This window comes from Narcine bancroftii, chromosome 2 (genome assembly GCF_036971445.1).
Source record: "Narcine bancroftii isolate sNarBan1 chromosome 2, sNarBan1.hap1, whole genome shotgun sequence".
NCBI classification, from domain to species: domain Eukaryota; kingdom Metazoa; phylum Chordata; class Chondrichthyes; order Torpediniformes; family Narcinidae; genus Narcine; species Narcine bancroftii.
Window position 1 is genome coordinate 178809020 of NC_091470.1, and position 15919 is coordinate 178824938.

The 15919-nt window shown below is 41.0% G+C and overlaps 1 protein-coding gene across 5 annotated transcripts in view; it reads left to right on the top strand.

Annotated features, from left to right (window-relative positions):
* Positions 1-15919, top strand: part of LOC138754668 (zinc-binding protein A33-like) — a 53374-nt gene that overhangs the window by 22989 nt on the left and 14466 nt on the right. For 4 of the 5 annotated variants that reach the window (XM_069919289.1, XM_069919283.1, XM_069919284.1 and 1 more), the window contains 7 exons: positions 3004-3030; positions 10143-10166; positions 11407-11433; positions 13144-13170; positions 13517-13543; positions 14399-14425; positions 15361-15396. In XM_069919289.1, coding sequence (XP_069775390.1) covers positions 3004-3030; positions 10143-10166; positions 11407-11433; positions 13144-13170; positions 13517-13543; positions 14399-14425; positions 15361-15396 — 195 coding nt within the window. The remainder of the gene's footprint in view (positions 1-3003; positions 3031-10142; positions 10167-11406; positions 11434-13143; positions 13171-13516; positions 13544-14398; positions 14426-15360; positions 15397-15919) is intronic. The other variant, XM_069919285.1, reaches the window with a different exon arrangement.

The following is a 15919-nucleotide window of genomic DNA, read 5'->3' on the forward strand; positions in this document are numbered from 1 at the left end:
GGAGCTGGTTTTGATCAACAGGACAGGGTTCAAATTTTCAAACCGACATATTGTAAAGATGGGCTCCATATTAAAAAATTGATACTTATTATGTAAATTGTGTTATTTTCTCGTGGAATACAGCAGGCCACCTTTCCATCCCCAAGTCCGTATCTGATTTCCAAGTAATGGCTATGCACTTCCCAGAAGCATCAAAAAATTCAATACTTAACCTTAATTTCAGACTAACCACTTCAATATGACCCACCAAAAATAACATCAGGTCCTGTGGGAGTTTTACCCCCTAATATTTTCTCCAAAAAAATTTCCTCCCTCTAGAAGACAAAAACAAATGACCTCCTGACCACATCTGAAACATAAATCGGATAGTTTTGGGTTCAATTTAAAAAAAAATCCTGTTTGAGAAGTATAATTAATGCAAAAAGTTATATTGAACCAGCCTTTACCTGACAGTAATAGTTTTTGTCATATTTTGTAATTTTCATCAATTGGTCTGAAACCCACGCTGTTGTGAACTCAGATGGTTTTGATACCAGCTTGTGTGCCGTGCAGCTTTCACTCCCTCCACTGCCGGTGGCAAAACATTACATTTACAACTGATTTAAAGGACAGAAATATGAATTCCAACTATTCCACATGATGGTCCTTCAAATCTCCATTCTGTAAAGTCTATCTGTGTGACTTTCTGCTACTCCCTCAATGCTTTTCTAACCACTCTTTAAATACATATATGCCCTCCAACGTTCGGAGTTCAGATTTACTGTCAGAGGACATACATTACGTACAACCCTGAGATCCTTGTCCCTGTGGGCATGGCAGAATTACCACTTATTGGCAGTGCAAAGAAACAGTACTCAGTGGAAGATACATGCATAAAAGGGAGAAATGTAAACACAAAGTAAGTACAAACTGACTGTGCAATACAGACAAAGAGCCAAAATCAATAAAGTCTGAGTCCTTAAACAAGTCCCTGATTGAGTTTGTCGTTGAGGAGACTGATGGTGGAGGGGGAGCAGCTGTTCCTGAACCTGATGGTGTGAGTCTTGTGGCACCGAGACCTTTTACCTGATGGCAGCAGCAGAAAACAGAGTGGGCGCTGAGGGGTGTGGGTCCTTGACGATCGCTGCTGCTCTCCAACGGCAGCATTCCCCATCAATGTTCTCAATGGTGGGGAGGGTTTTGCCTGTGATATCCTGTGCTGTGTCCACTTCCTGTTTCAGGGCTTTCCTCTCGGGGGTATTGCATCCCCATACCAGACTGTAATGTAGCTGGTCAGCACACTTTCCACCACACATCTGTAGAAATTTGCCAGGGTTTCCAGTGTCAAACCAGACCTCCACAAACACCTGAGGAAGTCAAGGCACTAAAGAGCTTTCTTCACGATTCCATTGGTGTTGGATCCAGGAAACATCCTCCGAGATAGTGACTCCTAAGAATTTAAATTTTCTCATCCTCTCCACTTTTGATCCCCTGGTGATCACTGGATCGTCCACCTCTGCCTTTCCCTTCCTGAAGCCCACAATCAGCTCCTTGCTTCTGGTGACACTGAGTATGAGGTTGTTGTTGGTGCACCATTCATCTCCCTCCGGCACGTTGACTCATTGCCCCCTCTTATACCACCCACCAACATGGTATAGTCAGCAAAATTGTTGATGGTGTTGTGGTCGTAGAGCCACACAGTTGTAGGTGTGAAGGGAGTCAAGCAGGGGGCAAAGAACGCAGCCCTGTGGTTCTCTGGTACTGATGGAGATTGTGGGGAGATGGTCTCCTCAATCCTCACCGATTGTGATGTAGAGGTGAAGAAATCCAGGATCTAGCGAGGTGTTGAGTCCCAGGTCACACCTCCTTCTCTCTGTGTCATAGTTAGTCAGTCACACTCACCGTGCTTTCTTGGTGACAGATTTTATTTTCCATTCCAGATGAGATTAATCCTGAATCCGTAATAAGGAAGAGTGCTTGTTTTGCTGGTTCCCAAGTCTACATTTGTGCACAATTTTGGATGATATTAATTCATCAGTAGGTTACACTTTGGCTTCTGGAAAGAAGAGCTTCTCACCCTTTTGAAAAATCAATTACCCGAAAATTATTTAGTGCTTTTTCTCATGCCTCTTATATCATTTGTATGTGTTCGACAATATAATGTGACCCCTGGATTTAATTTACATTACACTTATCCAAGTTAAATTATGATAAATGTGTAAAGTTCTGCAGCTCTATGCCTGTTTTCACTGACTTGATAGAGGTCCACAAGATTCTGAGAGGCATAGATAGGGTGGACGGGCAGTGCCTGTTTCCCAGGGTGGGACACCAGAGGATGTGTGTACAAAGTGAAGGGAGGGAAGATTAGGGGAGATGTCGGGGGGGGGGATAGGTTTTCTTTTTACACAGAGAGTTGTGGGGGCCTGGAATGTCTTGTCAGATGTGGTGGTGGAGACTGGAACATTAGGAATATTTAAGAGACATTTAGACAGGCATGGATGGAAGAGAAATAGAGGGTGACGGACTAGGGAGGGTTTAGTTTTTTTGGGTCAGTACATCATCAAGGGCTGAAAGGCCTGCCTGTGCTGTAGTGTTCTCTGTCTATTACAGACATCCCTTTTTGCTTCTATTTCGATCTTATCTTGCCGCCATCTACCTTCCAGTCTCCGTCAATTCCTCTGACCACTTGTGCACTGGGCGACCCTTCAACGACTAATGGATCACACGTCGTGCAATGTGCCACCCTCCCCCTTTTGTCTGTTGGTGTCAGAAAGAAAAGGAAGTTTCCTCTTGATCGATCTGTTCGTTTAACTCTGGCATCCAGAGAACCGAAGCGAGGAACAGGTTTGGAAATGAACCAGAGGAGCAAATGAGGGGAGAAAAGCAGAGACCAAGTGGGTGCTCTTGTCAGGGTCAGCGTGAGCCCGTGACATCCTCTGTAACGTTTCATTTTAAGTCTCTATAACTGGGTCTCACAGGTATAGAATTTCTTATTGTCGAATGCAAATGGTATTTTTTTTCCAGATGAAAAGAAAGCAAGGAATTCATTAGGTACGTTGGGGTCTTGCTCAGCACCTCATCATCTGCAGATTTTCCTGTTTGACAGCAATAATTCGGAGGGATTCGTATTTTTGGTATTTCTGCACCAGTTTTGACTGGAGAGTAAAGATCAAATATCCGCCGCTGGTATCCACTTCCTGCCGGGTTCACACAAGCACTCCCGGGAAAATGGTGGCGACGTTCTGCCTGAGAACCCCCTTCTCGGCTGGGAGTCACGTGATGGAGAAGTGGCCGGTAGGGGAACTCCAGCCCTCTCTAGAAAAGTTAAAAAAAGATAGAGAAAAAGCAAAGGCACAAACTTAAAAACCAAAACAAAGTGAAAGTAAAAGTGTGAAGAAAATGGCAGCGAAGAAAGAAAAACCAAAAACAACGGGAAGAAAAGAAGAAGGAAAGACGTCGGAAGAAGAAGGTGAAGGCCTTACCTGTCCGAAGAGGCCCGCCGCGGAGAGAGAGCCCTGCTCCCACAGGTCAGTGGAAGTCCCGGGCTCGGGACTACAAAAATGGCTCGCAGAGCCGAGTAAAAGTGCGCAACCGCGCATGAAAAAAAACACACTGACGGGAGGGGGGGGAACAGCTGCGGAGTCGATCTCCACAGCTGAGAGAGACACCTGCAGCACAGCAGCAGGTGCAGAACACAGACAATAACGACAACAAGAAAGAAGAGGGTAAAAAGAAAACAAGGAAACAACAGATGGTCAACCCAGAGGAAGAAGAAGAAGAAGAACAGAAAGAAGTGGAAGAAGAAAAGAAAAGCAAGACAATGGATGTAGCTTTTTTTAAAGAATATATGGAATCAGTGAAAGAATGGCAATTACAAGAATTTGATGAGATAAAAAGAAGAATTAAGAATGTAGAAGAAAGAATGAATAAAATGGAAGTGGCCATATCAGAATTGGCAAAAAGAGTGGAAAATATGGAAAAACGAGAAACATTTGTAGATATGGAAGTAAAAGACTTAAAAGAGAAATTAGAAGAATCTAATAAAAAAGCTAAAGTAGCACAGGAGCTGTTAGCTCAGAAGATAGATATAATAGAAAACTATAATAGAAGAAATAATATAAAGATAGTGGGCTTTAAGGAGGATGAAGAAGGCAAGAATATGAGAGAATTTATAAAAGATTGGATCCTCAGGGTCCTGGGAAGACCAGAATTACAGGAAGAAATGGAAATAGAGAGGGCACATAGAACTTTAGCCCCGAAACCACAACCGCAGCAAAAACCAAGATCCATTTTAGTAAAATTCTTAAGATATACAACAAGAGAAAATATATTGGAGAAAGCAATAAAGAAAGTAAGAGAGGACAAAAATCCACTGGAATATAAAGGTCAAAAAAAAATTTTCTATCCAGACATAAGTTTTGAACTCCTGAAGAAGAGGAAGGAGTTCAATACAGCAAAAACGATCTTATGGAAAAAAGGATATAAATTTATGTTAAGGTACCCAGCGGTACTTAAAATAATTATTCCAGGGCAACAAAGCAGACTATTCTCGGATCCAGAGGAAGCAAGGAAATTTGCAGAACAACTACAAAACAAACAGAGAGATGAAGACATGTAATAAGAGTAAAAATGACCACGATCTATATGTATGTGTATAAAGGGGTATATGTGTATATATATATATATATATATATATATATATAGTGTGCATACATGAATGTATCTGTATTTAGAGGAAAATATATAGAGTATAGACAAGAATTAATAAGGGAGGGAAATGGAATAGAGGGAATAAGGAGGGAATTAAAAGAGTGACCTTTGTTACATATGAAAATTGAAATCTTTTCTGGTGGGGGCTGGGTGGGGAGGAGTTACGGTCACTACAAAATCAGCTGACATTTGCGAGTGAATTCGCAAATCCAAATGGAGAGGGGAGATGTGGTTGTCTGACAAGGGATAAGGGACAACTCAGGAGGGGGAAGGGAGAATGGGGTTAAAGAAGTTTTAAATAGGAGAATAAGGAAAATGTTTGATGTTTTAGAAATGTTGTCTTATAAAGTGTTCAAAACAAGAAAGCAGAAATGGATAAGAAGGAAAGGTAATGATGGAGAAACGGAAAGGGAAGATAAACAAAGTATAAAATGGCTACGCTGAACCATATGACTTTAAATATTAATGGAATACATAACCAAATTAAAAGGAAGAAACTGCTAAATTTACTGAAAAAAGAAAAAATTGATATAGCATTCGTGCAAGAAATACATTTAACTGAATTGGAGCACAAGAAATTAAAGAGAGATTGGGTAGGAGACGTAACAGCAGCGTCGTATAATTCAAAAGCAAGAGAAGTAGCTATATTAATTAGTAAAAATGTGCCAATTAAAATAGAAGAGGAAATAATGGATCCAGCAGGGAGATATGTAATGATAAAATGTCAGATATATTCGGAGTTTTGGAATCTACTCAATGTATATTCACCTAACAAAGAAGATCAAAAGTTTATGCAAGATATTTTTTTGAAGATAGCAGATACGCAAGGGAACATATTAATAGGAGGGGATTTCAACCTGAATTTGGATTCAAATATGGACAAAACTGGGAAAAAAATTAACAGAAAGAACAAAGTAACCAAATTTATAATTAAATCGATGGAAGAAATGCAACTTTTGGATATATGGAGGAAACAACAACCAAAGGAAAAGGAATATTCATATTACTCGGCTAGACATAAAACATACTCAAGAATAGACCTATTTTTGTTATCAGCTCGTATGCAAGATAGAGTAAGAAAAACAGAATATAAAGCTAGAATATTATCGGACCATTCACCCTTAATATTGGCAATAAAGTTAGAGGACATCCCTCCAAGAATGTATAGATGGAGATTAAACTCCATGTTACTCAAAAGGCAGGATTTTAGAGAATTAATTGAAAGACAAATTAAAATGTATTTTGAAATAAACACGGAATCAGTGAAATATAAGTTTATACTATGGGATACAATGAAAGCATTCATTAGAGGGCAAATAATAAGTTATGTAACCAAGATGAAGAAGGACTATAATCAGGAAACAGAGCAGTTGGAAAGGGAAATAGTAAATATAGAAAAAGAATTAGCAATGAAGGAAGATACAACTAAAAGAAGAGAATTGGCAGATAAAAAAATAAAATATGAAACACTACAAACATATAAGGTGGAGAAGAATATAATGAAGACAAAACAGAAATATTATGAACTAGGGGAAAAAACGCACAAAATTCTAGCATGGCAGCTTAAGACAGAACAAGCTTAGAAAATGGTATTGGCATCAAGGAAAAAAGACAAACAAATCACATATAATCCAAAGGAGATCAAGGAAAACTTCAGAGAATTCTATGAACAATTATACCAAACTGAAAATGAAGGGAAAGAAGGGAAAATAGATGAATTTCTAACTAAAATTGAACTACCAAAACTACAAATAGAGGAACAAAATAAATTAACAGAACCATTTGAAATAGAAGAAATACAGGAGATAATAAAAAAAACTACCGAACAATAAAACACCAGGAGAGGATGGATTCCCAATAGAATTCTATAAAACATTTAAAGATTTATTAATTCCTCCCCTCCTGGAAGTAATCAACCAGATTGATAAAACACAAAGCTTACCAAATTCATTTAAACAGCAATAATTACAGTAATACTAAAGCAAGGGAAAGATCCACTCGCACCAGCGTCATATAGACCAATATCTTTACTTAACACAGATTATAAGATAATAGCTAAACTATTAGCAAACAGATTAGCAGAGTATGTACCGAAAATGGTAAATCTAGACCAAACTGGATTTATTAAAAAAAGACGCACAACAGACAATATTTGTAAATTTATTAACTTAATTCATGCAGTAGAAGGGAGTAAAGCGCCAACAGTAGCAGTTGCATTAGACGCAGAGAAGGCCTTTGACAGAGTAGAATGGAATTATTTATTCAAAGTATTGCAAAAATTCAGTTTACCAGAGAAGTATATTAATTGGATTAAAGCATTATATAAGGGACCATTGGCGAAAGTGACAGTAAATGGATATATATCAAAGCAATTTAACTTAAGCAGGTCAACATGGCAGGGATGCCCACTATCACCTTTATTGTTCGCGTTAGCTATAGAACCACTAGCAGAATTGATAAGAACAGAAAATAATATAAAAGGGATAAAAATAAAAGACAAGGAATATAAAATCAGTTTATTTGCGGATGATGTTATAGTATACTTAACAGAACCAGAACTATCAATAAAAGAATTATATAAGAAATTGAAGGAATATGGAGAAGTGTCGGGTTACAAGATTAACGTAAATAAAAGTGAAGCAATGCCTATGAATAATGCGGATTTCTCAAAATTTAAGAAGGAATCACCATTCAGATGGCAAATGCAAGCAATAAGATACCTAGGTATACAAATAAATAAAAATCTCAGCCAACTATATAAACTCAATTATTATCCACTAATGAAAAAATTACAGGACGATTTAGAGCATTGGAAAGATTTACCACTAACACTAATAGGATGGATAAACTGTATTAAAATGAACATTTTTCCAAGGATATTATACCTATTTCAGGCATTGACAATGCACCTGACAGAGAAATTCTTCAAGGAGTTAAAGAAAATAATAAGGAAATTTTTATGGAAAGGGGGGAAACCGAGGATAGCACTAGATAAATTAACAGAATGGTATAAACAAGGAGGCTTACAACTGCCAAACTTTAAAAATTATTATAGAGCCGCACAATTAAGATACCTATCAGATTTTTATCAAACAAGGGAAAAACCAGATTGGACTAGATTAGAATTAGATAAAATAGGGGAAAAGATACCTGAACACATATTATATAAATGGGATGAAAAATTGGTACAACATAGAAGTTCTCCAGTATTACATCATCTACTCAATATTTGGAAGAAGATTCATGTAGAAAGAAATAAAACAAATTATCAATTACCAAAACTAATATTGACGCAAAATAAGTTACTCCCTTTTACAATAGATAACCTTTCCTTTAGAGAATGGGAGAAAAAAGGGATCAAAAGAATAGAAAATTGTTTTTCAGGAAATAGATTATTATCCTTTGAACAAATGAAAGATAAATACAATATAACTCAAGATACAGTGCTGGCATATTACCAATTGAGATCCTACTTGAAGGACAAATTAGGAAGCAGTCTGAGGTTACCAGAGGGAAGTAATGTTGAATATGTGATTACAGATACAATGATAATCAAAAGATTTATAACAAATATGTATATTAAACTACAAGAAAAGGAGAATGAGGAAACAAATGGTAAAACTAAACAAAAATGGGAACAAGATTTAAATATAAAGATAAAAAAGGAAACATGGGAGAAGTTATGTTCTGGAACGATGAGAAATACAATAAATACGAGGTTACGTATGATACAATATAACTGGATACACAGGCTATACATTACACCTCAAAAGTTAAATAAATGGGACCCAACAGTATCTGATAGATGTTTACGATGTAAAAAAGAAATGGGAACAACAATTCATGCAATCTGGACATGTGAGAAAGTAGAAAAATTTTGGGAAGATCTAAACCAAATATTAAATAAAATTACAGAAAACAATATACCAAAGAATCCAGAGATCTTCCTCCTAAGTAACATAAAAAACAAAGAATTTGGAATTGATTTGGATGATGCACAAAAAAAGATTTGTTAAGATAGCTCTAGCCGTAGCAAAAAAATGTATTATGTCAACCTGGAAATCGGAAGATAATTTGAAAATACAACAATGGTATATAGAAATGATTAAATGTATTCCATTAGAAAAAATAACATATAGTTTAAGAAATAATATTGAAATATTTGAACAAATATGGGAGCCTTATATGAAACACAATAGCGAAAACCTACCGGGGACATTCACTACCTAAATTAACGAAAGGAGAAGGGTATGAAAAGAATTGATTCAGTGGAATTTTTTGTTTATTTTTATTGAATGACAGCATTGTTTGACTGGTTTAATGTATCCTAGATTTTATACTTTAAATGGATGGGAGGGGGGAGGAAGGGAGGGTGGGATGGGAGGAGGGAGGTGGGGGAGAAAATGGCACTGTATATAGTTGAAAAGGAAAAAGTATGTATCATGTTTAATGTGGTTTATGGTGTGAAAAATAAAAAATTTAAAAAAAAAATAACATACAAAAAAAAAGAACCCCCTTCTCATTACTTGAGAGTCGTAACGCTATCCATGCCAGAAGGAGGCCCTTCTGCCCAATTCTTCTATACCAAGCATTTGACAGCTTACAATTAGTATCTCAACTGACTGTATCCTTGCCAGCAAACTACCGGAGAAATAACATGGCACTGAATGGTTTCTTCTGTGATAATACTGGATGACTATTTTTTATCAAAAGGTTTGCTTCTTGAAATAAAATTGGGGATTATTTTGGACGACTTCTAACTGAACACAAAGTTCATTTCAGATTTGCTGAATCACGTAGGAAGTTGGAGAAACATTAAATGAACTTTCATTGAATTTAGCTTGTTTAATCACATAACGATGCTGACACATGGCATCAGTTCAACCGGCCTAAAAATGTTTTGCCGCTGATTTTCAGTTGTACTCAACATCTGATGCCTCTCATGTCAGTGTCCAACAATAGTCAGCTGGTGCTGATGGATTCCAGTTGCCCTGATCCCGCTTTCCAAGGGTCGCAATGTCCTGGTGAAACCTTTCACTACACTGACAGCACCAAGATCAGCAGGGAAGGTGTCCAAGTGCGAATGCAGGAAATTAATTTTTAATGATGTGTTGCACTTTGTAGTTTTGGACGCTTGAAGTGGATTTAAAATAGGACAGGAAATCAGCATAAATTAGTTATATCTAAAAAATGTACGTGATAGGGAAATGTTAAGGTGCTTTTCATGATCAGCAGTCCAAAATCCATAAAATACATCCAAAAGTGTTGAGGAAGCAAAATCTTTGTTTTCCTGTATTATCTGGCAGGGACTTCAGCAAATTAATGAGTAACTGCATTCAGAAACGAACACCAAATTCACCTGAACTCCAGTGGGCCAGCAGTGAATCAGATGAAGAGATTGGATTGAATCACTGGATTGAATGTTATATTTTCTGCTTTGCTCTTTCTCGCAGAACTATTGAAACAAAAAGTTGCAGGTAAACAGTTCTTTAAACATCTGTTAAGGACACAGTTGCAGTTATTTATTAAGTCACAAAATACAGGGAAGGAACAGAGGTATTTGCAGTGACCTTTCACCTGAAACACAGGACAGAGAATGTTCCAAATCCAGGACAAGTCGAGAAAGCAAAGCAGATACCACCATCTGGTCACCCTTCTACAGGAGGTCTATCGAGAGCATCCTGGCCGGCTGCATCACAGTGTGGGTACGGTTACTGCAGAGAAATGGCATAAAGGTTAAAACCTCGTGATTTTTGATTCTTAGTTAATTTTGTGCCTGTCTCTTTAAGAGGACTATTGTTTATAAGGGTTACCACAGTGACTATGATGTAATATGTCGTAATATCCGCTCAGGCTAATGGCTTGCTCTTTTTCTACAAGATGTGAAGGAAGCGTGAGCACAAGAAATTTTTCTTTGAATTTTTGTGTCTCTTTAAGTTTCTGTATCTCTACGCATCTCTATTATTTCTAACTTTATACAATAAATACTTTGTTATTCACCATTATGAAAGTCCTCTGGTGAAGCTCTGCAAAATGTTTATCTGTTCAATGTATTAAAACTACATAAAGTAGCAGCCACAGAGTTTGATTTGTTGGATTAAAGAGACCAAAATGTGGGATATTGCAGCTCATGCTTTGGAAGATGATACTTTGAAATTAGGATATATTACAATAAGGAAAGTGCTGTCTATACATGGATCGGAGGTCAATCCTCAGGACCATAAGAGCGGCAGAGGGGATCACCGGAGTCTCCCCCCCCCCCCCCCACCTCATCGTTGTGATCGACTGGGATCGTTGTCTGAAGAGGGTGGGCAAAATCACTAAGGACCCCTTCCACCCCGCACACAGCTGCTCCTGTTAGGGAAGAGATACAGGAGGATCAGAGCCAGCACCACCAGGCTGAGGATCAGCTTCTTCCCATGGGCAGTGAGAACTCTACAATTTACTTCACGATTTTAAAAAATATATAGATGTACTGTATACAAATGGTTTGCAAATATGTGCGCTATACTATGTGTGTTTGCATGTTTTTACACCGAGGACTGTTTCGTCCAGTTGGACATTACAATTGTTCAGTTCAACAATTGAAATGAATCAACCAAGTTGTATCGCTTCAGATGTGGAACCAGAATTACAGATGTTATCTGATATTTTATTGAGGGTTGGAAGAAGAAACGTTATCCAGTCTTACGACTTTATGTGTGTCCTTTTGAACAGGGGAAGCGCTGGAAGAGGGGGCTGCAGGTAGTGCACGTGAAACGGTTCCACCCCATACACCCCGTTCTTATAAAATGAAACATTCCAACCTGCTTGACGGGCTGCACTGGGGCAAAACAGCCCAGGTTCTCCTGTTGTGTCTAAGCAACCAGTTGATTTATTTCCATTAATTTCACTTATAGGGTAGAAGAAAACCCGGCGTGTGGAGGGGGTGTGCGTGTGTGGGGTGTGCATGTGTGGGGTTTGCGTGTGGAAGGGGTGTGCGTGTGTGGGGTGTGCGTGTGGAAGGGGTGTGCGTGTGTGGGGTGTGCGTGTGGAGGGGGTGTGCGTGTGTAGGGTGTGCGTGTGGAGGGGGTATGCGTGTGTGGGGTGTGCGTGTGGAGGGTGTGTGCGTGTGTGGGGTGTGCGTGTGGAAGGGGTGTGCATGTGTGGGGTGTGCGTGTGGAGGGGGTGTGCGTGTGTGGGGTGTGTGTGTGGAAGGGGTGTGCGTGTGTGGGGTGTGCGTGTGGAGGGGGTGTGCGTGTGTGGGGTGTGCGTGTGGAAGGGGTGTGCGTGTGTGGGGTGTGCGTGTGGAAGGGGTGTGCGTGTGTGGGGTGTGCATGTGGAGGGGGTGTGCGTGTGTGGGGTGTGCGTGTGGAAGGGGTGTGCGTGTGTGGGGTGTGCGTGTGGAGGGGGTGTGCGTGTGGAGGGGGTGTGCGTGTGGAGGGGGTGTGCGTGTGTGGGGTGTGCGTGTGGAGGGGGTGTGCGTGTGTGGGGTGTGCGTGTGGAGGGGGAGTGCGTGTGTGGGGTGTGCGTGTGGAGGGGGTGTGCGTGTGTGGGGTGTGCGTGTGGAGGGGGTGTGCGTGTGTGGGGTGTGCGTGTGGAGGGGGTGTGCGTGTGTGGGGTGTGCGTGTGGAGGGGGTGTGCGTGTGTGGGGTGTGCGTGTGGAGGGGGTGTGCGTGTGTGGGGTGTGCGTGTGGAGGGGGTGTGCGTGTGTGGGGTGTGCGTGTGGAGGGGGTGTGCGTGTGGAGGGGGTGTGCGTGTGGAGGGGGTGTGCGTGTGGAGGGGGTGTGCGTGTGGAGGGGGTGTGCGTGTGTGTGGAGTGCGTGTGCGTATGTGCCGATGCATGTGTGTGGTCTATGAATGTGGATATTTGTGAGCCTGTATGCGTGGCAGGGAAAGTTGTGTCAGTAGGAAGGATGAACTCTGCCCTAACCCCCGAAGCAAGAGAAGAGATGCTAATGGTACAACTCCAATATTGGGTACCACTCTCCTCTTTTCAAAAGAACTTGTTCCTCACTATCCTCTGCACATTAATTCTGCATTCACTCCTTCCCAACGTATCCATTTATTGGTTGAGTGGCTCGGTTAATGTGGCAGGTAGAGCCACGCCGTTACAGTGCCAGTCACCGGGGTTCGAATCCCGCACTGTTTGTACGTTCGTGTCTGTGTGGGCTTTCCCCTGGGGGTAGGGTGTCCACTTTCCTCCAGGGTTGGAGGTCAACTGGATGTAATCGGGTGGCGTGGGCTCGTGGACTGAAAGGGCCTGTTTATTGTGCTGTAGGTCTAAATTTTTTGAAAACATACATGTTTCTTCACACAAGTTGTCTTCGTAAATCTTTTTCATTCCTGGTCAAACCACGACAACCACTCCCTTCACTGCTAATCACGCGGAGGTCTCCACTCCTCAAATCACGAGGTTAACTCCCTAATGTAAACTGTCCACTTCATTCATGCACTGAATTTTATGTTTGGCAGAAAGTCAGTTGGCTGAGAAATACGCAGGTATGATTTTGGAGCCATTGCACAGAATCAAATGAATTACAAGACACGAATAATCTTTCGTCACGTCTGCTTGGCAAAAATCATTTCTGGATTTTCGTTATGACACGTTTTCAGGTTTTAATCCGATCGCACATAACCAATTGTATACCTTACCTTTCCCCAAATGCGAGAGACCTGGGTCCGGATGCTTTTCGGTGAACTGAATAAAGCCTTGAAGCTGCCCAGTGGCATCAGCAGGAAACTTGTATTCGGAGTTAAACAACAACAAAATAAACCAAGCAAAGGCTTTTCAAGCATGAAATAATGTTTAATTCTTCCCAAATTTATTTCCTGTTGCTCATTTTAGAATGCAAAAAACTTACCATTGCTTGCAGTAAGTAAACCTTGGAAGTAGGTGAGTCATTACATGTGGGGTGGTCACACCTGATGTCTGGTCAAATTTATAATAATTAATTTGCAGTAACTTTTGTGACTTGCACTTTTTTTTCAGCCAAGTGGAAACGTGTATAGACGTTGTAGGAAAAACTTTTTCATCAGCGTATGCATTGGCTGACGTTTTCGTCAATCGTCTTATATCCATCTTGCTGCAGTTTTCCAAATTGGAATCGTTTCTGTTTCTCTGTCACCTGCTCTCTGACAATCCTGGTTTCCACTGGCCTTATTACCAGTTTATTCTGGGGCAGGATTTTTGGTTAACAAGCAAAAATACACAACACACATAAACATAAAAACACACCCTACACAAAGACACACTCATGCACACACACTCACACACACAGACATACACACATGCACACACAGAAAGATACATAAACACACACCTTACACAAAGACACACATCCACACTCACACACGCACACACCCTGCACAAAGACATACACATACACGCACACACACACAGACATCAACACACACCCTACACAGACACACGCACATATGCTTACACACACAGACATAAACACACACCCTACACAAAGACATGCACACAGAAGCACACAGAAGCACATGCACATACACCCCCCAACATATACAGATACATACACATATGCACACACGCACACACATACACCAACAAACACACACACACACACACACACACACACACACACACACACACACACACAACCAACCCACCCTCCACCACCCTCCCCCCCCCCACAAAGCCACACACACTATGTTGAAAATGTTTATGTTTCTGGAACCACTTTCATGTCAATTTACTTTTCAGTGAGACAACTTCTCAACAAGGACGCAGGTAAAGGAAGCAGATTCAATGGTAGCTCATTACAAATGCTGTTTTAATCAAAGTGTGACCCAGTTTAGTGTAGAAAAGGCACAGAAATGCTGGAGGAATCAGCAGGTCTTGCAGCGTCCATCGGAGGTAACGATAGTTTTAGCGACACAGGCCCGAGTTCTCAAGGCATGAGCCAAAAACGGGTGTGCGTCTCAGTTAAAAGATGGTGAAAAGGGAAGAATGGGAGGGGGGTGGAGTACAGACCACCAAACAAAAAGGTGTACATTAGACAGCATGAGAGAACGGAAGAGAGGAAAGGTGAGAACTGATTGGGGGATGGGGGCTGAGGTTTTATTCTGGTTCTGTGAAAGGAGACAGAGGGAAAAGGGGAGAGGGAGGGAGAGAGAGAGAGAGAAAGAAGAGGTGGGGTGCTAAGGGAAACAGGAGGTCGATGTTAATGCCGTCTGGTTGGAGGGGGCCCAGACGGAAGATGAGGTGTTGCTCCTCCAATTTGCATGCGGTCTCAGTCTGGCCGTGCACCCCATCAGTGAAATTAGTGGGCAGATAGGTTTTTTTGTGTTTATAACTCAACATGGAAGTTTAGCAGGAAGGACAACTTACAGCACCGACTGGAAGAGTGAGAACACGTCGCTCCGTGATGTTTCAGTGGCCTGAACTTTTAGCGACAGCAGCTGGCGATGGTGTTTAGCTCAGGGCCGCATTCACAAGGGGTAAAGCGATTTTGCCTGCCTGCAGAGGAAACTCTGTCACTAATTAAAAGCTCAATTTTCTTCTAATTATAAATTATCTAATGACTGCTTTATGAATTTGATAGCAAACTTCTCCTGTTAATATAAATGAAAGGTTCTGGAGATCGATGGCATCGAGTGGTTTAGTTTCCCTGATAACGTGAAATAATTTTGTCCCGAAATCCAAAATCTGATATTTTATTCCAGAAATTAATATGTTAAAGGAGAAGCTACGTTACAGAGGTGAGAAATTCCACACACACCCGTCTTCTGGTTCTGTCACTTGCCTTACTTCACAAGGTCACACAAAATGTGGGAGCAGAGGTCGGCCTGCAGGCCTGCCCCGCCATTCTAATCCTGAGCTTATCCACCCTCCCACTCAGCCCCACTCCCCAGCCTTCTTGAAGCCCCGACTAATCAAACCCCCGTCAAACTCTGCTTTAAATACACCCAGCGACCTCCCTTCCATGGCCGCCCGTGGCAACAAGTTCCACAACTCTCTGGCTGAAGAATTTTCTCCGCATGTCCGTTTTAAATTGATGCCCTTTCATCCTGAGGTTGTGCCTCTCTTGTCCGAGACTCCTCTACCATGGGAAACATGATGGGGAGGCGGGTGCACTAGGACAATTGAACCAGTTTGTGGGGATATTGAGCACCTTGCACCAAAGATGAGCTCACAATTGTTGATGCACATATAGCCATATAACGATTACAGCTGGGAAACAGGCCATCTCGGCCCTTCCAGTCCACACTGATTTAAGTGAAC